The sequence below is a fragment of the Spea bombifrons genome, chromosome 4, assembly GCF_027358695.1.
Source record: "Spea bombifrons isolate aSpeBom1 chromosome 4, aSpeBom1.2.pri, whole genome shotgun sequence".
Taxonomy (NCBI): domain Eukaryota; kingdom Metazoa; phylum Chordata; class Amphibia; order Anura; family Pelobatidae; genus Spea; species Spea bombifrons.
In genome coordinates this window covers 94,021,240-94,045,072 of record NC_071090.1, presented here as the reverse complement: position 1 = coordinate 94,045,072, position 23,833 = coordinate 94,021,240, and the positions used below count along the sequence as shown (strand labels likewise).

Genomic DNA, 23,833 nt, shown 5'->3' with positions numbered 1-23,833 from the left:
ATTAGGAAAGCATCCCCCTCCTCAACTGCCCTTCTTTCTCATACCTTTAAAAACAGAGAAGGATGTATAAGAGGGTACCAGGGGAAATAAGAGAGGTTCTGGGTTAGACTACCTCTAAGTGTTTCAGCCTGGATAGATGCTGTGTCAGCAGATCATATGTAGAATCATGTTCCAGCTTCCCTTTGTAGTGATGGGGCAAATCGCTTAGTATGTTCCCCAAAGGGTATGCGTTATGGGTTATTGTCAACTTTTTCCGCCGTGTTCCATGCTGTTTCCATTGCTTTGTAAGAAGGTGGTACTCAGCTTGGTTTCAGGTTCTAGGTAAGGCTGTGTTATGCTCATACCTACAAACTATCTAGATTTGGGTATTGGAGCTAATTCCTGGTCTCCAGGGCAGCTATTCTGATGAAGCTGGCGGCTGCCAGTTACCGTGTTTTTCTGTCATCAGCACTGGGTTAATGGAACGACAAGTGACACTAAGGTCATTGGGGTCATCTATGTGGAATTCTCTTACACATAGACTGGATGGATGTAGCAGCTGTGTTTCTGTCCCTGCGGATGGTTTCTTCTTCAGGGCACTTTCTTCTGTACTTTAGTGAACGCGTTTAATAAAATGTAAGTGTATTTGAGGTTCTACGCTAGTGAGACATTTGGATCTCTTTCAGAAGGTCTTTGGGTCTTTGCTTCAACCTGAGTTACGATGGAACTGCAAATACTCTAAGATCCTAGCGAAGTCTGGCAATAGACGTCCTCGTCTCCCAACTGGTGCTGAATGCTAAATATATTAGTAATCTTTAGTAACAGGCAACATTCAGGGTTTTATTGGCTTATTATGATGGGCATTGTGTTCCACAGAAGCTCCTTCAAAAATATAAAAGAAATAAATCTCTGATATAAACAAAGACATATTAGGACTGGTGGTGTTGTGATAAAGGTAAGGGAAACGCATGGCAAACTCCTTACACAAGGAGAAAAATAATATGGTATTTATTGTATAAAGTACTTTACAAACGTGCAGAATTTGTAATATTTTATTACAGTTTAATACGTTGCCGATCCCTTCCCTCGTATTATCATAGAATATGTATCATATAGAACAAGGGGGCAGGTATTGTAACCACCGTCTGTACTGTATCTGTGAGTCTTATTATTAGCTTTATATTTAACATTTAATTATCATTAAAAAGTGCTGAATTATCTAGATTGTTAACAATTATCGAAATTGAGCAATTGTTACTGTATTACTTGTCTGTGCAAGAGTGTCATTTATTTTGTACGACGGGATTATTTATGTTTGAGTTAACTGCACCTCAAAACTCATTAAGCTGGATGGAATTCCTCACTGGCCTCAATTTCTGCTGAAAATAATATCTAATGTCCCTAGCTGCAATGAGCAGAGCGCCCTCTGCTGGTGGAGAGTGAGACTTACATTGTACCTATTTATAACGTAGATGTAGGAGAGCAGTATGGGATCTAAGGGGTCGGTGGAAGAGTCTCCCGGTAGAAGTGGTAGAAGCTAATACAGTGAGGGAATGTAAACATGCCTGGGATAGGCATAACGCTATCCTGAATCTGAAGACGAGACCAAGGATGTCTCTACATCAGGAAAAATGGGAAGTCATTTTCAGAATAATCAAAAATACTGCCCAAATATTCTTATAGAGATAGTTATTCGGAGATTATAGGCAGAAGTTGTGCGACAATGTTTCTGCATATGTGACCTAGGCTTACACAATTCTGTCCCTAGGGTGCCTAATGTTCTGTTAAATATATACCTGGTCCTCCCCACCTGCACACACATGCTTAAAAGCATAGGAAGGAGTATGGTCCTGGTACCCCTGCCTGGGATCTGTGATGTATTCACCACCGGGAAGCCTGGTCTCGCCAACAGGAGAATTTGCCCCTCCAGTTTTGTGACAGGGATCTACCAGCCCCTTTAATCTGCGCCTCATCAAAAACAATGTTTTATTTTCTCTAAAATAACACTTTAATTGTATATGACAGTAATATTCTGCTGCCAAGAGTAATGTCAGCGTGATCACATTAATGAAACGTGGAGTCAGTGACTAAACGATGCAGTTTCAATGATTCTGTCATCGTGCAGATGTCAAAATGCTACTTTATAGAGGGTATCATTTCACATATATAATGGGCAATACATCACTAGAAAATGTGGAGGTAAAATTTTAAATTTATGTTAATATCGGGATAGCCGTAAAAATGAGTGTGAGTGCGTGTGCCGACTATCCTGTCAGCAGTCACAGTATGCTAATTGCATGAGAGAGCTGTAGATGTGACGCCCGAAGAAGCCGCCATTTTTCCTATTAATATTGTCCCTGGAGACAGGTATTTCCGTGAAGAAACCCCCATTCATATAGGCACGTCCATTTCTTGTTCCTTTGGAGCATGTCGTCTATATTTTTATGAATGCTGAGGTTGCTTTCTGAGTGCGATGCTGTTCTTAGTAGAAATTATGTTTTACACCATGGATTGTTTAACTTTTGCGTTACAGATGGCCACGGACACTGGCTGGCATTACTTCTTACCAAACATGCCCACCATATCCCTTCACTGCCATCACCCTGAATGATGGGATGCCGGAGAGGAAAGCATCCCGTCGTTGCGACCGTTCTGGGCACTGGGAGGAAGGCGATTATTCTAACTGCCAATACACCAATGACATTACCAACGTCCTGTACCGACTGGCCAAGGTATGTTTATCGGAGCTGCGTAATATATATATATATATATATCTATACGGTATATACAAACTGTATGATCAAAAGTATGTGGTGACTGATACTACAGAGGACAGGCAACGCTACAGGCTTCAGTACCGCATGGCTTAGCTGTTGTTACTCCTCAACACTTCCACTTCACAATAATCTGCAGATCTAACAGGGCAGAAATTTCATGAACTGACTTGTGGCAGAGGTGGCATCTTATGACAGCGCCACGTTTAAAGCCTCTGAGCTCTTCAGTATGACCCATTCTACTGCCAGTCTATGGAGATGGCTGCCTATGTGCTTGATTTTATAAACCTGTTGGCAATGGATGTGGCTGAAACACCTAAACTCAATAATTAGGAGTGGTGTCCTCACAATATATATATATGTACAGTATACAAAGACAATCTGAGATAACAGTGTTAATGTTGTCCAGTTGCTCAGCAGAAGATGACCTTGCTGTAGGATGCAGTTGCATTAAATGACTCTGATTATTTGTCCTTCAGATGCACATTAATGCCTCTAACGTGCTAAGCCTAGCTCACCAGTTGCAGATATACACAGCCGAGGCCGCCACCTTCTCGGACATGATGGATGTGATTTATGTGGCTCAAATAATGGAAAAGTTTGTTCGCCAAATAGACCACGTTAAACAGGTAAAAGAGACTGAGAACTTTTGCTGTGACGATTATTATTTTTACTTTGTAAGACATGTTAATGCTCTTATTCTTCACCAATGGAAGACACGTCTTACTGTAAATGTTTTACCAATGGCCATTTGTTGTGCCTTTTTTCTTCCAGCTAGCAGAGGTCATGCTGGAGATGGCTAGTAACATAATGCAGGTTGATGACCACATCCTATGGATGGCCCAGGTAGAAGATAAAGCCTGCAGCAGTATTGTCCAAACTGTGGAGAAGATCGCTGGCTTAACACTTAGCAGTAACTCCCAGGATCTGTCCGTGGTGAGCACCCATGTGGATAAATATTACAAAATAAGCCTGTCACCGTTATTCTTTCCTCTGATCATCTAATCTCATAAAATCAAGAAGGGTTTTCATGGTAAAACATATCTCTGCCCGGTGTTGGGTCACATGACCATTTTCCTATTATGAATTAGGCAAAGTTTTAGTTGGTCAAAGTTGGGTCATTAATAATGTTTCTAGTCCTGCATTTAATTTCAGATGTTTTAAATTTAACATAGAGGGTACAACAGTACTTTGTTTGTAGATGATAGTATAATTTTTATTTTGGCATTGATTGCGTGTTATTTGAAAATTCAAAAAAATGGTTTAGGTGTGAGCTAAATCATCCAGCAGATGGGAAATAAACCTCACTGCTCTGAATACAGGTTTATTTAATTTCTTTATTTCCTGGCAGAGCACCCGTAACATCGCTTTGGAGGCCTACCTTATCAAACCCCACAGCTTTGTTGGTCTGAGTTGCACGGCTTACCAGAGAAGAGGAGGCCACCGGCAGGAGATACACAAAAAAGAAGGGGAGGCTGACTTTCACTCCGAGCAACGGCTCAAGTTCCGATGTACCACGGGACAAGGAAACATCTCCCTGCCCAACTTTCACGTCAAGGTAACTGCAGAGAGTGTGACATCCCGGGACTATAGAAGCCACGTTCTCCAGCAGTGGAGTAGGACAGGCTAGTCTGATAGCTTTTTCACTAAATGTTATTTAATGCTTGTGGACCAGGGAACATTTATCCTGAGATGTATTAATAGTTGATGCCGTTGAACACGGATCATCTGTTAACCAGGGTGGTTTTTCTCTGAATCACATTCTGAGTGAAGCTTTTTTAGGTGTCCTTTTAAGCCCCCCACACTAGCCGCTTGTAAGAGTTCATAGAGATTAGGTGATTGAGGGAACTGGTTTTAACACATTTACCGGCCAAATACCACTATTACAACAAAAAATCATATGATATATATCATATGGTGGATCTGTCTAATGTTTGTGTCAGCAAGGTGCATCTTGGTGTGATTTCAGATCCCTTGTGCCACAGTCTGAATTTGAATTTTTTGTTATCTCCTACAGAACAGCCTTGCCCTGGCATCTGTACATCTGCCTCCGAGCCTGTTCATGTCCACATCTTCACCAAGCTGCAAGTTGCAAGTCTTATCTTTCAGGAATGGAAAGCTGTTTAGAAGTGTAGGAAACTCCTCTCGACTTGCTGAAGATGGAAAAAGGCGAAGTATCTCCACTCCAGTCATATATGTGGGAACTCGTAAGTTAATTCCATTCCAAATTGTTGAACAAAAGCCAAACCCCGCAGTATTAACATTTAATGTTTATTAATAATCAGTTTTTTCTTTATTTTGATTTCAAGTGTTTTATTTGCCGCTAAGGAAACGCCATAAATTAATGAGACAAAACATTTAGCAGATTATGTTTTAAATGTTGCAGAGCAATGTTATACTGTCATATCATGTTGTGATCAGTCCTTCTTAATTCTGTTTATAGCGTTCTAAAATGCTTAGTATTGTGATGATGTTAAGGGCCATGCAGTTCCAGGGAATTTGAAAAATCTCATGAGTTTCTCTACTTTTTCTCAGGAGATTGTGGTTCTAATAACCTAACAGACCCTGTCACGGTAACTCTCCGCCACTTGGTGAAGGGTTCCAATCCTCTCCCTGCCAAATGGAACTTTAAATCCCTGGAAGGCTATGGAAGCTGGAGTTCTGAGGGATGCCGCCTTTTGTCAGAGGAGCCTAACATCACCAGCATGCAGTGCCAGCAGCTTGGCAACTTTGCCATCCTGACGGTGAGTAGACAAAGCTTCTGACATTATGATAGACATATGGTTTTTAGGATTTCAAGTGAAAGGACATTTTTCCAAATTGTCCCACTGACTCCTGACATTCATTTCCCACTGCCTCATATATGGATAACTGTTTGTGATCTGTAATATCTGTCTGCCCCAGCAGGAGTTGAATACATTTTCCGAACCAGTTAAAAACGGCACTGAAGTTCTCCATCCCGTCATCTATTCCTGCACTGCAATCCTTCTGCTCTGCCTCTTCACCACCATCATTACTTACATAGTACATCACAGGTATGAACAGGAGAGCCAGGAAGAACATGTCAAAAATAATGGTGTTAGCGTGGGTGTCTGCAGGGTTGAGCCAAAGGGGTCACTCGCATTCATCTGGAGTTTTATCTTGCAGAAATTCTGAGAGCCCCTTTAATACTGAATTACTGATACTGTTGGGTTAGTTGCCTCAGTGTACGCTCAGCCCTAGATGTGTCCCTTTTGTTTTTAACCCTCCCTGGAAGGTTTATCATGGACACCTATGAGTGACCCAGCAAAGGGAGAAATTTGTGAAATTGGATTGGTGGAACGCTAGCTCTGGGTTAGTGCTTAATGCAATGGATCATGGGGGCTGTAAGAAAATATGGAGGTGTTACATGGAACAATACGTGTTTCTTGTGCAAGATGCAGGATCTCACATATTTGAGGCCAGAGTTCTAGATTTCCATAACATGTTAGAAGAATAGTTACATGGAGGATTCCAATGGAACAGTGGGAAGAGTTGTGTAAGGGATCCATACCGAGCATTTAGATAATGAGAAGTTATAGAGGGATGTTATAATTCAGTATTATATGCCATTAGATTGTTACTTGATATCCATTACTTGATATTCAAACACTTAATGCTTTCAATTATGAATGTAGTTCTATACAGATCTCCAGAAAGGGCTGGCACATGCTCCTGAATCTTTGCTTCCATATTGCAATGACATCAGCCGTGTTTGCAGGCGGAATCAACCTGACTGGATACCTCGTTGTCTGCCAGGCGGTTAGTATTGTGGGTAGCAATAAGTTCCTGATGTTGTATGTCTATGATGAATGTGTTATATACAGTTGTAATATGTAATATAAATCCAACACGTGACACAAATGTGACTATGCAAATGTTAGTTGTTTTTTATGACGTCCAGCTTTGTTCTCTGATAACCAAGTCCTACATTCTGTCTCAGGTCAGCATCATTCTACATTATTCATCCTTGTCCACCTTGCTCTGGATGAGTCTGAAGGCCAGGGTCATATACAAAGAGCTCACCCATAAACCTCAGCCACAACCAGAAGGGGAAGCCGTCCAAACCCCACAACGACCAATGCTCAGGTAATCACCTTTTGATGGGCAGGTCAGTGACCAGGTTATCCTATGTGAGCATTGGAAAGGTCCATGTACCTCCCCAATTGTGTGCCAGGTAACCTGTACAAGAAATTAACATGATTGTGGACGCAGAAGACACTGTATTTGTCCAAAAGTCATGGAGGACTGGATGACCAGTGCCATTAATTTATTAAATAATCATGTTATCCATAAGCTTTTAGCACACCCAGATGAGGTCAGGTGTGCCATAAGTTTGCTCTTGTGCTTTGAGCGAGACGGGGTCTCAACTGTAAGAATTCAAGGAACCAGAATCCAAAGTATAATGTTAGCCATAATACCTTTAAGACTTCTAAATCATGTTCTAATGGCCTACCATATTATGTGCTGCAACAAAATGGGTCTGAAAAGTGGGAATTGGAAAGAGAGCTGTGGTTTCATCTTACTGAATATGGTGTCCTGCACCAAAACACACCAGAAAGCGGGGGTCTTGACTATATTTTCTTTTTGCAGGTTTTACCTGATCGCAGGTGGTATTCCTTTAATCATCTGCGGGATCACAGCTGCTGTGAACATTAACAACTACAGGGAAAACAACCCCTAGTGAGTACTCTACTAGCCAAATAATCTGTCTACTGTGTCACTACATAAAAGGATAGTTTTAATACTTAACTGTAACACTAATTAAACTGTGCATTATACAAAACCAACACTCCTTTGCAGTGGACACTTTCCAGTGTTGGCTCTTCATAACGCACGGCAAAGAGCTATAACTGCTATCATCTAAACTAACCTGCCCACACCAGCTTTAGTGAATAAACCTCCTGTAGGTTTAGGAATTAACCCCCTAATGATGATCTGCAGGCAAACCATATGTTTCTTTGAATGTTATTTTCCCAGTTCCACAGCGAATTTGCTCATTCCATGTGTCTTGTAGTGTCTTCCTGTCTGTAAAATAGTAACTGGTTGTATACTAATTGGTCTTGTCATACACAGCTGCTGTTTGGTATGGAGGCCAAGTCTTGGAGCCTTTTATGTCCCAGCTGCCCTTATCCTCCTTGTCACTTGGATTTACCTACTGTGTGCGGGAATAAATTTGAAGCGACAACCAACTGACCAGAAGGATCCTCTAGAGCCAAGTGACCCACATCAGCAACCCGGCGGCATTAGCCACCTCCTGAGCGATTCGAGTTCCATATCTGTGACCATTAATTCTGCATCCCCGCCAACCGACGTAGATGCTGTGTATTCGCTGCACGTGCAGTTCTGGGCTCTGGTGATTGTCCACGTTCTGTATATTGTGCTCTGGATTTTTGGGGCTTTGGCTGTGTCACAGGATTGGTATTTCAATGTCATTTTCAGCTGCTTTTATGGAGTCACGGCAGTTGTGCTAGGAATCTTTATGTTCCTTCACCACTGTGTACGACGGCAGGATGTCAAGAGCTCTTGGTTTGCCTGCTGTCCAAGATACATAGAAACTTTACCAACTCAGGCGTATGTCCAAACCGGCTCACCAGTAGATGACTCTCCTCAGGTATTCATGGGGTGTAACCCAGAGCTGACTAATTCCGTCAAGTCTTCATCCTCACCGAGCAGCAGCAGTCATTCCAATAATGGACCTTGTAAAATAACAAACCTGCAGGTGGCCCAGAATCAGGTGGAGAGCTGCTCGCCCAAGCCACCCAGCTGTGAAGACAGTGAACCAACTAATAACAAAAACATTACTGTTCCCAGCAGGTATATGAACAACCTTCATGGGCGCAGAAACCATAAGAGCAGAACTAAGCAGTATCGGGAAGGGAAACACCACAGGTTAAAGGTGCTTCGCGGCCCATCTTCTGATCTACCCTCCAGTGAGAGTGGCAGCATCCACAACAGCCATTCGGAAAGTTACAACAGCAGGCACAGCCCTTTAAACAATGGCAGGGCGGGGGTAGTTGTTAGGGATCCAGAAGGAGCTTTAACTCACTCAGAAGGAAGCGATAGCAGCGGCCACCAAACTCAAGACTTTGCTAGGGCCCAGAGGAAAAGCGCAAGTCGGGACAACCTTAAACAAGCCAACAGCATGGAAAGAGAAACCAAACGCAGGTCATACCCTCTCAACACCGCCAACCAGAATGGGGTACTAAAGGGTAGCGAGTATGACATCAATCTAGCAACTACAGAAAATTCAGCAACCATGAAGACTGGCCTCTGGAAAAGCGAGACTACTGTGTAGTTTGTATCCAAGTGTTCATAGCAGGTGCTTCAAATGTCATCTACAGACATGGCTCACCAGTCTATATCAACACGCCAAGAAATTGGGCTCTCCCCAGACTTAGCTTGTGGTTACACAGTGGATGGTGGAGATGACTGACGTCCTGAAGAGAGCCCAGAATATGTGCCAAAATGCGCTTGTGCCAGTGTATACTTTATTGACCAGTGGCCTGTGACCCCTGGAGAACTTTTTTTATACATGCCTTGTGCAAGGGATGTGCCTTGGATAAAATTTATCAGCATTGTTGATGTGTTAAGGATTTCCTCCTTTGGTTGTATCTCTGACTTCATCCAAAAATATATTTTGCTTGGACAATACTTCAGCTCTAAAGTAGCTGCACACAACCGTGTCGAACACATTCACAAATAATGTGAAAGAACTCATTTATATAGCAATTAGTGCCCTATACTAGAATCTTCAGTCAGCTTCTTCTCTAAGTGGAATGATTGAAGGAGACCACCTGATTTGAGCACTTTGAAGGACTCCCTTTTCCATGGTTCCTTCGTTCTAACTAACTTCTTATTCCTCCAAATATTTCCCAAACCTTGTTTTTCTTTGAATCTCTGTATAATCCTTCAGTGCCATGGTTTCTGGTTTAAATAGTGCCTGAATTACTCACACGTGGAGAGGACTAATGGAGAAATCCAGAAAAGCTGCGCGTTGGTATCACCCACATAGATTATTTGTCCTATTTTTTTCTTCTTCTAAAATACCGGTCAGCATAACATTTATGCAAAATCTTTGACAATCACAGTAATCGGCATTCAGATACACTTGTTCTTAAATCAAATTTGCATGGTATCTATGTATTTTTTATAATTGTTATATAAAACAGAGTGAAATGTTTATTTTTCAAATATAGAACTATATTGAATATTGTATAGATAGATCAGGAGCAATTTTTCAGAAATGTGTACATTTCTGTATCAGTATTATTTTTGTGTTAAAACACAGAAAAGCAATATTTTTGTTTACTATTGTTATATAAAAAAAATAATCAACATGTCTATGTATATAGATCTGCCAAGCTCTAAAATAACTATACTTATATAGAAAATTCTAGAAGGGATATTATGTGGTTACATGATGTCTGCCTTCTTGGTCCACATCAAAGTACAAGATTAACCCTTTAGTGCCAGCATACAATAAATTCCTTGTGAATCAAATAAGCAGACATGTGGCAAATGTCATATTACATACATGTGCCATATTAGGCTGCGTATACAGTTTTAGATCACAAGTGCCTTAAAACCAGAATAAAAAGCTTAATGTGTAATAAAGAGAATTTGTGGCCAGAAATCGCGGTGGTCTTTTAGATCAGTGATATACACAGCTCCGTGACGTTTAACACTAAGCTGCCACTTATGTGTCCTTTGGGGGCTAGCGACGTAGACAGGCTTAGCGAGGACGGAGGTTATTTAGAGAGTTTTTAATAAAGCTCCTGCATTATCTATGCACTGCACAGGGCCACATCAGACCTACTTCTGCATAGCGATATCAGGGAGTCAAAATTTTCCTTTTTCAGCAAATAAGACCCCCCCTGCCTTCAGAGGAGGATCATTACATTAACACAAACGCTCTATTTTAATTATAGATTTTTTTTATAGAGCCCACAAAAGCAAATCCGTAGATAATTGGGCAGTTATGTGGACTACGTGCCAAAAAAGTTTACCCGTGCTTCATGTGCTATGTGTGTTATGTCCTTGTGTATAAAATGTGTATTAGGACTGGAACCAGACTGGGATTATTCTAAATGGTTCATCCAGTGCCAAAAAAAAGGTCTGGCCAGTATAAATAATGTACATTCCTTTACCAATGCAATACTATAAATATATATATATATTTTCATTTTAAATGTACAAAATATGTTGTTAGTTATGAAATCAAAGTAATGTCTTGCCTGCTAAGAAAAAATGGCAGTATAAAATTACAGAAGTCTCCAAAGGGGTTTGAAATATCTGGCGTTTTACTCTCCGGGAGAAAAGCATCACAGTGTATTTGTGTTATCCTTTGAGAGAAGAATATGTGGTGACCAATGTCCACTCTGAAGCCACCATTGGTGATCAAGATGGTCCATCATTTGAACGGCCCCTGAGGAACAATTTTGTTTTGCAATTATATGAACTCGCTTATATGTGGCTGGAGAAGCATCATGGAGCCACCGTCCGCCGTACCAAATGCCAACTCCCTGATCCCAAATGCCAACTCCCTGATCCCAAATGCCAACTCCCTGATCCCAAATGCCAGACTGGTTTCACGTCTGTTCAGTTGTTTGTATTCCCGTTAGTTCGTAGCTTTTAGGGAAATACTTGCATTATGCACTTAATGTATATCTTTCATGCAAGTAGACAATTAAGGGTCGTACATGGAGAATACAGCATTTTAGATGGATTTCACTGTACAGGTGGGAATAAAAGATAAAAGAGCTCCGCAAACACTTTAGCTTATATTTAAGAGACAGCGACACTACAGTTTATATATGCAAGATCACGGCCAGTGGTTTATTTCCTAGAGAGAGTTTACAGGAGAGTTATCCCCGATATGACCACAATCCGCATATTCTTTTTCTAATGGCCTACTAAGAGGAGGTGCTTTTTAGAGCAATAAACACACACCGCCAAGACTCAAAGCCGTTCACATCTGTCTAAACTCCAGTCCATGGGCCCATTTTATATAAAACCCAGTTACACTAATGCCTTACCGACACTTTAATCAACATTATTCAAGCTCTGATAGATCAATCATCAAAACCAGCAGATTTAATGCACTTCTGAAGATGTCTGTTTAAAATGTTTGTTTTTTGCGTGAAGATAGTTAATCCTTACAGATGGAACAAACAATCAACTATACTGCACCAAAGAAAACATGTCCAAAGTATGTACTGTGCTTTCTGAAATGTCACCAAAATGATGTACTTCGTCTTTTTTATATTAAAAAAATATTTTAATTTGGATGGATATTGTAATAACATTTATTGTGTTTATCTGATACACACACACAAAAAGAGGCTGTCTATATTTAGATATATATATATATATATAATGTGTGATCATCTATAAAATTGTATTAAAAATATCCACAAAGAACTTGGCTCATCAGCTATAGTACTGAACAGCACCTTGCAGATAAAGCTCGGTGTTATAGTCTATATCCTGACTGTAAATGGATAATCAAAATAAGGATAGGAATAAGTTCTTGTTTTATCATTCTTAAAGGAATCGTATTCTTCTGGGGGACAGAAGTGAAGAAAAACAAAAGGGTTTAAATACATTGGAATGAGTGTGCTGGAAGCATTTCCATTCACTCCTACATGCAGATATACAAGCTATCTGGGATGATTGCAATCATCGGCTGGTCTATTAAGTATTGAAATCTTGGAGGCTTCAATTAAATAAGTACATCTATATTCTCCCTGGAATTTTAGCTTTTACGTGACTTTTCTCTTGATTTCAGAAAAAAAAAACGATATTCTATAATACAGTGTATTTTTACATTAACATACATTTTATGTGCAACAATAAAAAGGTCAGCCAATACATCTGAAGCAAGTTATGTACATAGCTCAAGTGCTAACAAAATCTCGAAAGCAAATTTAAGGATTAAGAGTCTGTGTCTGTTCCTGAGCCTGTTTAAATGCCTCCACTTCAGCGGGGGTTCTTAAGTACTGCTCAATCTCACTGTCAGAAATGTCCTCATCCCCTGTGACATCTTGTCGGTCTTGGGGGAATGCTTGGCTGTGTTTTCTTTTTGGTGGATGTGTCAGACACGGAGGTAGGAAAGACGTAGCCGGACTTGGCTGACCAGGAGGGGACAACGTATCGGCTTTTCCGTCTCCATCCCCTGTATCTGTGGCTTCTAGGGCTCGCCTGAGAAGGTACGTACGATGCTTCAGGATGTCACCAAGGTGCTGCACTACAGTTTTCTTATTAAGAGGCAGTACCTTCAGCCAAGGAAGCTGAGCGGCCAACTTGAGGAAGATTTCGTGAAGTTCCTTCAGCCTTTTTGTTGCCGGTGGGGGGAAGTCCACATCAGACAGTTTGCAAAAGCGTGTAAACGTGCATGACAAGCGTGACGGCTGCAGTGACTGCCAGGAAAGGTAGGCGGCTGCACTGACTATGGGGATGGGGTGACGTCCGGTCACCAGCCATACGTCACTTGCCAATTCTACGGTCTGCAAAGTCCTCTCTAGCACCTTCTCCAGATCTTCTGCGTATCCTCTTGGAGCCGAAGATGAGTTCTGAAACAACTTGAAACTGCAAGGAGAATACAGATAATAAATGTGGAAGTAGTGACTGACATAACCCAAAAAGTTTGACTCAGAAGTTGTAGTTTGGAGTACCCGTATTATTCCAGTTTAAAAGAATTCAAAAAAACAGGATGTTGCAGAATCTTGTAATACCTTTTTTATTGGACTAACAGTATTTAAAATACTAGAAGAGCTTTCGGGAGTCCTCCCTTTATCAAGTCAAGAGCATTTCTGACCAAGCAAGTGAAAAACACAGTTTAAAACTAACCAGCACATGTTCTGATACAGGGTTAAACCAGGGGTTAAAACAACAAGATAGAGAATTTGCAGACAAAAAACTCAGAAGTTGGATATATCTTAGGGCAGTATTGTCTACATTTTGGTCTCCACCGGCTTCAACATGATGGCAGGTTTCACCACGGGCTGCTGGAGCTGAGGATAAAGAACTTCCAATCTCATCTCATAACAAGTGTGTGGGTTGCAACAATTTATTTTTTTCAGATATTAAGAATAATGCTGATAATGACAGTGACCCTTAGGTACGAAACTAAGCATCTTGGTATGGAGTTCTAAATTTAACCCCAATTGGTCTATTTAAAATGCTCCTTTAGATATTATGCTATTTCTTTAGTATTAAACTCCTGGGATATAGTTCGATGAGTAACGTTACTTTTAAGTTAAGTGAGCACTGGCCCAAGGTGCATTAGGCACTCGCTGGTCATACTGCGAGGTACTAGCCAGGTAGTTTCTCCATCTTTTCACTTTGATTCCCATTGCAGGGATCTAGAGCCCAGTGTGCCAGCGATCAGCCTGCACGGAGAGGTCATCAAAGGTCTGAGGACTCTATGGGATTCTTTCACTTGTTTTTCTGAACCAACTCTGGTGGCAAAGAATGCCCAAATAGAAGCTTGGACTTCATTCAAGTGTAACAATGCTCTGAGACAGGGGAGACTTCAGCAATGGAGAGACATCCTTTCTCAAAATCAACCAAATGTCATCATAATATCATGACTGGCAACAATGACAGCCTCCAGGTCTGCAGATAAAGGAAGATTTTGGTATAAAGCACTGCATTTCATGCTCATGTTAAAAGATCTGTTTCCATGAGACTTCCCCTTTAAATGCTAGGAAATATATAGATTAAAAAGTTGCAGATACCTGGCATGCAGCTGAGAAGTCTCTGACCTAATACTTTTCCTAACAATATATTATTGGGGTTATAGCATTTAGCTCTTAATGTTTGAAATACGATATTTTGTTCCAAGAGTGGTAATGGGATACAAAACATTTGAACATTTTGGTTTATTTAGATAGATCTATTCATTTTGGATGCGAGTTTGGAACGAAGTACATGGAAAGCGCCACATTCTGTGTTCAGAAAAGACTACACGCTACGGCGATGTGAACCGGATTTAAATACCGAAGAGCCTCTAGCATATTCTACCTCTTGCAATGGCTCTTCACCAGGTCCTGGAGGCCCAGAGACGGTACATCCAGCTTCAGAACTTGCACCGCGTCCAGATATACGCTGGCAAAGAGTTCCTTCTTTGTGTATAACAGCGAGCAGACAGTTCCCATGGTGAGAGGCCAGCGGTGCTGCCGGCACGTCACATACACACAGCATCCCATCACTATCTCCTTCTTCTGCAGGGTGACAAAGTGGAACGTGGGATGGCTGAACGCTTGTTCATAGTAGGACACGGCGGTGTCAGTGAAGCTATCTGGCAGCCTCAAAACTTTGCAAAGATCTCTCACTCGCTTTATGCCTGTGAGACGAAGCACAAAATTAGTGATCCCGCAGCAGGCTGCTACGTTACTGCTTCTGAACGATCCGGCTTCATTGATGCGATAAACACTATATCACGCTATGGTTATCAGCCAACATCTCTACACTGTAAGCTGGTTTGAGCAGGGCCCTCCCCACCTGTTTCTGTAAGTCATCTTGTTACGTTATATACTACTTCTTATGTCTACCCACTGTACAGCGCTGAAGAATCTGATGGCGCTATATATAAAACAATAAATAATAATAGTAATAAGAACATGACACTGAAAAGGTTACCACCTGGATTTGTGTGCGATCTCTCGAACAGTCACCAAGCTCTACAACCAAAAAGAGCCATCCAGGTGAAGAACAGGGAGGTAATTCCAGATACACGCTTGGCTTACATTATCCTTCCTCGATGGATAATATCTGTGCCTTTAAAGTAAAAAGTTACTCTTACCGTGGAGTTTACTCCTGCTTATGGTATCGCGCTCGCCAGTACTCTCTGAAAACCTTACAGCTGGATATAAAGCAGAAACAAATATGATCACGTGTCAGTCAGGATACATGAAATAATTCAGAAACAGGTTAAATAATAATCCGACCCACCGGATTTATTCTCTTTCTTATACCACGGACACCTTTACTAAATGTCCAAAATAACCCAGATCCAGCTTCCCAGAAATAAGTAATCTTGTCTTAAATTGTAATTCTCTAAGACAGGGTTAAAGGAACGCTGTTGTGGGATAAGAAGAAACACAGCCTCCGATCGACCCAGAATTTATTGGTTTTAAGATATTTGTAACCGGCTAGAAGGCAAACTAAGACGGCTGAAGCCCATCATGTTTTTCTTCTTCCACCTAAAAAAATCTTATAAAGATCTCTGAAAACATTCTACATACATCAAAAGTCCAATACAGAGAGACAGTTTCCATGCATTAAATAAAACATCTCTTTGGTTTAACCCATTCTATTTTAACAGCATCACCCGAAATATATATATTTTAAGTTACAAGCTCTGATCACACGGCCCACCTGCAGATAAAACATGTCGTGTATCCGACTGCAGCTTTCATAACGTTTTATGTAAATAAGACAATGTTTTACATATCATTAGCTTTAAGGATCATGTTTAAGAACAGATATTGTTACAGGGCTGCCCATAAGGTAAGAATTGATTGAAACTCCCCTGTAAAGCCAATTACTTGTTCATTGACGCTTTATGTGAAGAGCGGCTAGAATAAGGGTAATAAATACGATGTATAGTAATATAGTATGTGACGCTAAAACACACACAGCGCATTCTTCCAGCGATCAAACTAAGAATATGGCAGTAATGCGACATCACCATGGCAACCAATAAACTAGCCAGGTACCATTGGTTCCTATGGTAACGAGAGCACCTGTCAAGCCCTCCATCTCCCTACTAATCATAGAACTTTCAATGCCACCTAGAACCCCTGTGCAACTGACCAAGAAATAGCAAATCGCCCCTCTGGAACGCAAGGGGTAAAACACAGAGCGTACAATGTATTCGTCCATCTAGTCTGCCCACTTTCCTGATGTAAAGACTCGGTCCTTAATCAGTCCTCTAGCTTGTCTTAGATTCTTAGCACTGCTTTATGCCTGTTGCATACATGTTGAAACTCTCTCACTTTATTAACCTCTGCCACTTCAGATGGGGGGCTGTTCCACTTATCTACCACCCTCTCAGTGAAAAAAGCTTCCTTACGTTACATTTAAACATCTGACCCTCTAGTTTTAGATTACGGTTTCTTGTTCTAACATTTACCATCCTTTGCAATAACCTTCCCTCCTGTACTTTGTTTAATCCCTTTCAGTATTAAAATGTTAATCACATCTCCCCTCTCTCCTCCACGCTATACAGGCACTCCAGGTTAGTATATAGAACATACAGCGATATAACAGCGCGTTCATCACCTTGCAGAAAGCCCTCCTCTGTATGTGTTGTGGTGAGCAGACCCTCGCTCAGGATAAAGCCGCAGTCCGCACACACTAGCTGATCCTGGGAGTAATGAGCATCATCCACAATGTCAGAGGAGCCACAGTCCGGGCACCGCCTGGGGCCCGACATTCTACAAAACACCAGACAACGGAAAACGGCCCCTTTATTTCTCTATAGAATAGACTGTTTAGCTGCACCAGGGAGCCTAATCGTAAACGCTTTCAAAGTTCTAAAAACTAGGTCTCCATTAGGCGACCTGCAACCGCATAGAAGAAACCATTTTCCCGGAGACCACGGTCTTCGCTCGATAAGTTAACGCGGCTACGAAGAAATGGCGCCTGCGCTACAGACACGGAAGCAAACTACGTCATCTGACATAATTTCCGGTAAGAGCAATTATGATTATGTTAGCGCATTTGCTGGACGGGTTGCTGGAGAGTCTGATGGTTTTATTAAAGCGCATTGGATGAAAGATTTAGCGAGGGTTAATATGGGGTTCTATAAAAACTTGCAGTCTGTTGAATTGATTGCATAAAAGGTAAAGGACTGCTAGAGCTGGCACTTATACAATGTGACAGAAGGTGGCGCTCGTAATCAAATACCAGCAGCTGGTGTCATACATCTATGATACACACACTTAAAATACAGTCACTCTCTTATTCACACAATCAGTCATTCTCTCACTCATTCACACAAATCATTTAACACATATTCATTAATGTATTCTCACAAATAATTCAAGCAATTCATCCACACATTCATTCACACAATTCATCCACACATTAATCCATTCAGTCTGTCACTCATTCACACAATTCATCCACACATTAATTATCTTACTCTCACAATCCATCCACACATTCATTCATTCTCTCTCATTCACACAATGTATCCACACATTAATTCATTCTCACTTATTCACATAAATCATTTACACATATTTATTAATGCATTCTCTCACTCATTCACACAATACATCCACACACAAATTCACTAATTCTGTCACTCAATCACACAATTCATCCACACAATTATCTTACTAATTTATTCATATTTCCCACCTTTCTCCAGAGTCTCCACCCCCTTACTTCACCAATTGCCTAGAGCTTTCGGTGTGCCGCTCCTACTCTGTTCAAGGAGAAAGCATGAGCTGCGGGGCCAGGGTCGTGTTTATCGCAAGCTCATAGGGGAGCTGCTATGGGCCCTCCTTGAATGACTGGGTCTGGGGCAGCTCCCCCTTTTGCCCCACTTTAAAGACGCCTTGGTGATGTGACGGCCACCTGGCACCCCTGCTGTCCTGTGAGGCCGCACAGCTGGCACGCTCCAAAAGCACGTCTCCTGGAATAAAGTATCTTGGGCACGTCCAGGACATGTTTCCTGACTAAAGGGTGTCCCAGAGCTACAAAGGGGACCACTTGCTTCATGGGAGGCCCCTTTTGCATTTTTCAAATGAAGGCAACTTACAATAAGTTGCATATAGTATCCATAAAATATCTGTATGCGGCACAGTAACAGAGGTTACCCCTGACCTCATTGGAATTGAAGTTGGCCCTGGCTTGCACTCATTCATTCATTAAAGTTTAAGACCCAATATCATAGCTACCAACATTTGAAAGAGAAAAAGAAATTCCAGGGACACTTTGCAGCTATCAAATTTACCACACCCACCAAAAGCTCCACCCACCTCCTGGCCCACATAATTTAGCTCCACCTTGCTATCGTGGTGCAGACTATTGTACAGCACTGTGGAATATGATGGCGCTATATTAAACTACTAATAATTAATAGACCTTTCCCAGCACCCAGTGACTTGGTTTTGTACACCCACAGCACTTGCTCCTCTCTCAGCATCACAGCAAAGCAGGGGTCTGAAGGAGAGATCCACAAACTGCCGGGCACGCGACACCTTGAGCATAAAATCCAGTGTTGTATACAGCAATGTAGGTTAGCATTGACAAGCCTGTTTTTTTCCCCCCATTTTGCTCCAATAAAACTTTCTGGAGGCTGCCATTGTTGTCAGTCGTGATATGTTGGGTGACTTTCCCCGCTCAGGTAACCACACTGATTCTTCATGGCAATGACAATGTATAGTTCCTCCATAGCCTTTCATTAATCACTACTTCTGATTGGTTATTAAGACTGAACCATTCTGTTTACTGTAAGGTGGTATTACAATGAGTCTGGGTGTTTGTCTAATAGATTTGGCTGGGATAACAGAGGGCCAATCCGAAAACATTATGCAAAAAAATAGGAACGTTTTAAAAAAGAAAACACTTTTAATCTGATGCCATTAATAAAAAAAAAAAAAAGTTCCTTTTAATTTGAAACTTGTCATATCTAGGAACTTTCCAAACAAGCCGCCCCTCTTAAAATAGAGTCTACCTAGATCGGTGCTATGTTTTGGCTCATAACTTTAGCTAGTACTCAGATTTCATATAATATGCTGAGGAGCCATCTAAGCTTATGTCACTTTACACTCATTCTGTGATGGCCCAACACCTTTCATTAAAAACCCCAATCTTCTTGCGGACCAATCTGGCTATATTCCTTTTTCTGTATCTAGTGCCTGGAATTACCGGAGGGTACTCAGGTTCAGCCCGGCACATACTAAGAGCCAGGGTGCGTAATGAGTACTCGCACGAGCAAAGCCTCATCTCCGGTGGGACACACTGGGGCTTTACCCGATCGAGTCTTGGCATTTCCAGATTTTAAACAGCCAGTTGTTGGAAACACTGTTGCTGGTTGTGTACCTTTCTATGCGGATCCACCTTGCGTTACTCAATTAATTTAACAATCTAAAGTAATCTAAGGTTGCATTTTCCTTTGCCATTTGTCTAAATTAACTGCTGTCATGTTAGACTACGTGGCCACGCAGGAAGCGATCCAATTACTGGACAAAGCTGCTTATAAAACAACGCAAGTGCTGCAGGCACAAAACCAGGGGAACAAATATGCAGAATTGCACCGGATCAAATTTACAAATGAATGGCTTTTCAGCATTTTCTGTGACCGTAATCCAGTAAAATGTAAAGCTGTACTCCATGTAGGTCAGATTTTGGCATAAAAAAAAAAAAGGCATCACATGCAAACATGATTTCTATAGCGTCATAATCCTCCTCAAATAGGAACAGGTAAACTGGACATAACATGTAGTGCATAACACCTCTGGATCCTGCTCAAACTAGCTTACTATTTAGAAGTTAGTATATCCTTTTGGTTATATATTATGTGCCACGAACAGTAGCTGTAATGCCCTTTACAATGAAAAAGTAATACGAACATGTTCCTCTCTTTGCGTCGTGATTGAGAGCTCCCTGCTGATGCGTGGTACATCAGGCTGATGTGAAGTGATCAGGATATTTTCCCGGTAAATGCTTTACATATTCTGCATTCCTTATAGAGATGGATGCATACAAAACAACCGGCTCCTAAAACTTATATCTGCCTCCTATATTATATATCTCTCTATCCCCATCCGTATGATAGCACTGGTTTATTCATGAATTGTTATACACTGCAAAAGAATAACCCAATACAGTTTTTTTCCGTGGCATGAATTATTTGACACAAAAGACAAAATAGGTTTTCTTTTTATTTATTTTTTTCAGATTCAAAATACAGTAATACATTTATTCTCTTTATAAATATACCAATGATACTACAAAAAAAAAAAAAGAAATCCAGTGTGTATATCATTAAGTCTTAACCCCTTAACGACAATCCACGTACATGTACGGGGTTGCCGTGCAAGGGGTTAACGACAATGCCCGTACATGTACGGGCTGCCGTTAACTAGCTGCATCGCCGCGATCGCGGCGTTTTCGCCGCGATCGGCGGCTTTGCAGCATCCACGGAAGCCTCCCAAGTGAGGCTGACCGTGGATCCGGGGAGGGCAGCCCTCGGCAGCCCTCCCCGGAAGAAAAATGGCCGCCGCCGCACCGATCATGAAAGATCGCGGCGGCGCCCGGCTAAAACAGCTTAGGAAGCGATCGGAATCGCTTCCTAAGCATAAATGGTGTTACTGACATGCCTCGATATCGAGGCATATCAGCAACACTAGCCCCCGACCCCCGATCGCCTTGTGATTGCTCCGAAGAGCAACCACAAGTGCCATCCTGTAAATGACGTTGCCGTCATTCACAGGATGGCATTAACAATAGATCTGAGTTCAGAGGGTCTATCCAGACCCTCTTGTGAACTCTCGAGCTCCTCCTGCAGGTTGAATGCAGGTACTGCATCCAACCATGCAAGGTCAATGGAGCCCAGCTCACTAATGAGTGATTAGTAAAAAAAAATAAAAAAAAAATTTTAAAATTTTTTAAAAAATAAAATTTAAAAAATGTTTAAAAAAATAAAAATAATATGGTAACATATAAAAATCCCCACTGTCACCAAAAAAAAAAAAAAAAAATTAATAAGCAAGTCCTAAAATTCTTTATCTTTACAAAAATTCCAGCATGGAAAGAGTTAAAATATTGGCATTACAAATGCCCATAGGGTGTCTCGTATTAAAAAATGCATGAGTGGATGGGGTAAATTGAATTGGCCGGGTTCAAAGGTGTCCCAAATATGGGACATGGGGGCAGTAGGATCAGATGTCTGAATGGCCAAAAAATACACACCTCACAAAGGCGGCCTTTTACCTCCCAAATAACCCAACAAACCCATGCATGTGGGGTATCACTGCGCTCAGGAGATGTTACTGAACACATATTGGGGTGTTGTTTGACAGGGACATATACCAGGAGCGATAAATTTATACCTGAAGTACAACGTGTGTGAAAAAAATACAAAAAAATTTACTACCATAAAGTTTCACAAAGGCTGGTGGTAAAATTAGTGCATGGAAAGGGTTAAATTACCAGCATGTGAAATACCTTGGGGTGTCTAGTTTTTAAAAATATATGACTTGATGGGGTAAATTGCATTGGCCGGCTTCAAAGATACCCGAAATGGCACATGGGGGGAAGAATTACCAGATTTGGAAAAAAAGGTTTTGAAATAGCAAAACGCTACCTGTACTTATTGCCCCATAACGTGCAGAAAAAAGCAAAAAAACATAAAAACATTGGGTATTTCTAAACTCAGGACAAATAGTAGAATCTATTTAGCAGGTTTTTTCATTCGTTTTTGCAGATGAGTAAAAGTTTTTTGTTTAAAAAGTGAGAAAAAGTAATTTTTTAACAAAAAATCCCCATATTTTATCATTTTTTTTATAGTAAATTAGATGATATGATAAAATTAATGGTATCTAAAGAAAGCCCTGTTTGTCCTGAAAAAAACAATATATAATATGTGTGGGAGCATGAAATGAAAAAGAAGAAAATCACAGCTAAACAGTAACACCGAAAAATGTTAAAATAGCCATTGTCCCACAATATACTACGAGTAATAACCCCTATTGTCCTTAAGGGGTTAATAAAGTGCTGGCTTAGTGTTGCTGGAAGCTACACCACCAAAACCAAGATTCCATTCATAAAACCTGAAGGTTGCATTAAAACCATTATGTGTTGCAAAACAAAACCTTGACCATTAAAACATGCATTCGAGATGAGAAAACGCATTGCGAATCCTCTAACCGCTGTGTAACTCTGCCAGGCTTCTTCAAGTAAACCATAAAAAAAAAACCAATCGGCGAGTATTTAAATCCCCTCGTAATGAACTGACCCTCCTGTCTGTCTCATCCTGAAACAGGAAAAGCGGAACATTTTAATATAGCGGGATCATTCCAACAAGGCCCATACTCAAGAAGGCATCTGTGCCAAAAGGCCTGCATTAAAGAGTATGCAAGCCAGAGAAAGGACACAGTGGAACTCGTCCAAGTTTGAATATCACAGAGGTAAAGCAAACCCCACAGCCTAGTGTTCCGGACAATCATCGCTATGATTTCTCTCTTTGCTTTCTATCTCTTAAGATTCTGTCACCTACTTCATCCAACTTCTGTCTCAAGGAAGACTTTAATGGAAACGCATGTTTAAGCATTTTGTCCATGGTTATACTACAAAGCTTATCATAAAGAAAAACATTATGCTAAATATCACAGTGATTAGTGTTAACAGAGTAAGAATAAACTCAAAATGCCAAACGCGTTCCCTCCATCCACTTACATTCTAATCCATTTAATGAGCAATATATTCACCAACCTTCAAGGGTCAAGTCAGGCAGACTTCTGCTAAAGTTGCCCCCATTATAGCCATGCAAGCAGGTAAAATTGCACATTTTGTAGGTTTACCTAAAAAGGCTTCCTGGTTCATAATAAACACAGTGTATACTCACTGCTATTCAATACTATTTACCACTTGTGAACAGCATATCCACCCTCATGTAAATGATCAGCGTACGGGGGGGGGGCTGGTTTCGTTTTATTATTTAAGAAGTTTAACCACTAAAAAAATAGGTATGTATGAAGTCCTGATTGTCTTTGCAACATACAATAGCTGTATCGTACTTTAAATACAGTGCACTGGGTCCAATAACTGTAAATGCAATTTGTTCATTTTTAAATGCAGATTGGCATATAAAAACAACAGCTTTTTAATAGAAATATATATTTACCATAAAGACACCTTAGACATTTCTGATCCATTTACAGTTTTCACTATATACAAGGCACAATATTACAGAAAACAGATTTATAATTTTAGTTATTGCAGCCAGTCAGCAGAAACTCGAACCAACCTCAATTCAGCTCACTGATCAGAGTAATAGTACCTAGACTTGTGACCAGCATATAACAGATTTCAGAAAG

General features: G+C 40.9%; 2 protein-coding genes and 1 long non-coding RNA gene across 3 annotated transcripts in view; 2 read left to right on the top strand and 1 right to left on the bottom strand.

The window, feature by feature from the left end:
* The window catches only part of ADGRA2 (adhesion G protein-coupled receptor A2), a 76,825-nt gene extending 67,216 nt beyond the window's left edge, over positions 1-9,609 (top strand). The window contains exons 9-19 of the mRNA XM_053462158.1: positions 2,513-2,711; positions 3,233-3,382; positions 3,528-3,689; positions 4,105-4,311; positions 4,771-4,960; positions 5,289-5,497; positions 5,661-5,788; positions 6,410-6,533; positions 6,715-6,860; positions 7,365-7,454; positions 7,848-9,609. Of these exons, the coding sequence (XP_053318133.1) occupies positions 2,513-2,711; positions 3,233-3,382; positions 3,528-3,689; positions 4,105-4,311; positions 4,771-4,960; positions 5,289-5,497; positions 5,661-5,788; positions 6,410-6,533; positions 6,715-6,860; positions 7,365-7,454; positions 7,848-9,069 (2,827 nt within the window). The 3' untranslated portion in view covers positions 9,070-9,609. The remainder of the gene's footprint in view (positions 1-2,512; positions 2,712-3,232; positions 3,383-3,527; positions 3,690-4,104; positions 4,312-4,770; positions 4,961-5,288; positions 5,498-5,660; positions 5,789-6,409; positions 6,534-6,714; positions 6,861-7,364; positions 7,455-7,847) is intronic.
* Positions 9,610-12,576: 2,967 nt separating this feature from the next.
* BRF2 (BRF2 RNA polymerase III transcription initiation factor subunit) lies at positions 12,577-17,354 on the bottom strand. The gene is made up of 4 exons (XM_053462159.1): positions 17,061-17,354; positions 15,580-15,639; positions 14,799-15,120; positions 12,577-13,361 (listed from the first exon to the last, which is right to left on the bottom strand). The coding sequence occupies exons 1-4, from the start codon at positions 17,212-17,214 to the stop codon at positions 12,701-12,703; spliced, it is 1,197 nt and encodes a 398-aa protein (XP_053318134.1). The 5' UTR covers positions 17,215-17,354; the 3' UTR covers positions 12,577-12,700.
* Positions 17,355-20,667: 3,313 nt separating this feature from the next.
* On the top strand, positions 20,668-22,688 carry LOC128490317 (uncharacterized). The gene is made up of 2 exons (XR_008353938.1): positions 20,668-20,784; positions 22,498-22,688. It is a non-coding gene; the product is annotated as an uncharacterized LOC128490317 (long non-coding RNA).
* The last annotated feature ends 1,145 nt before the right edge of the window (positions 22,689-23,833 follow it).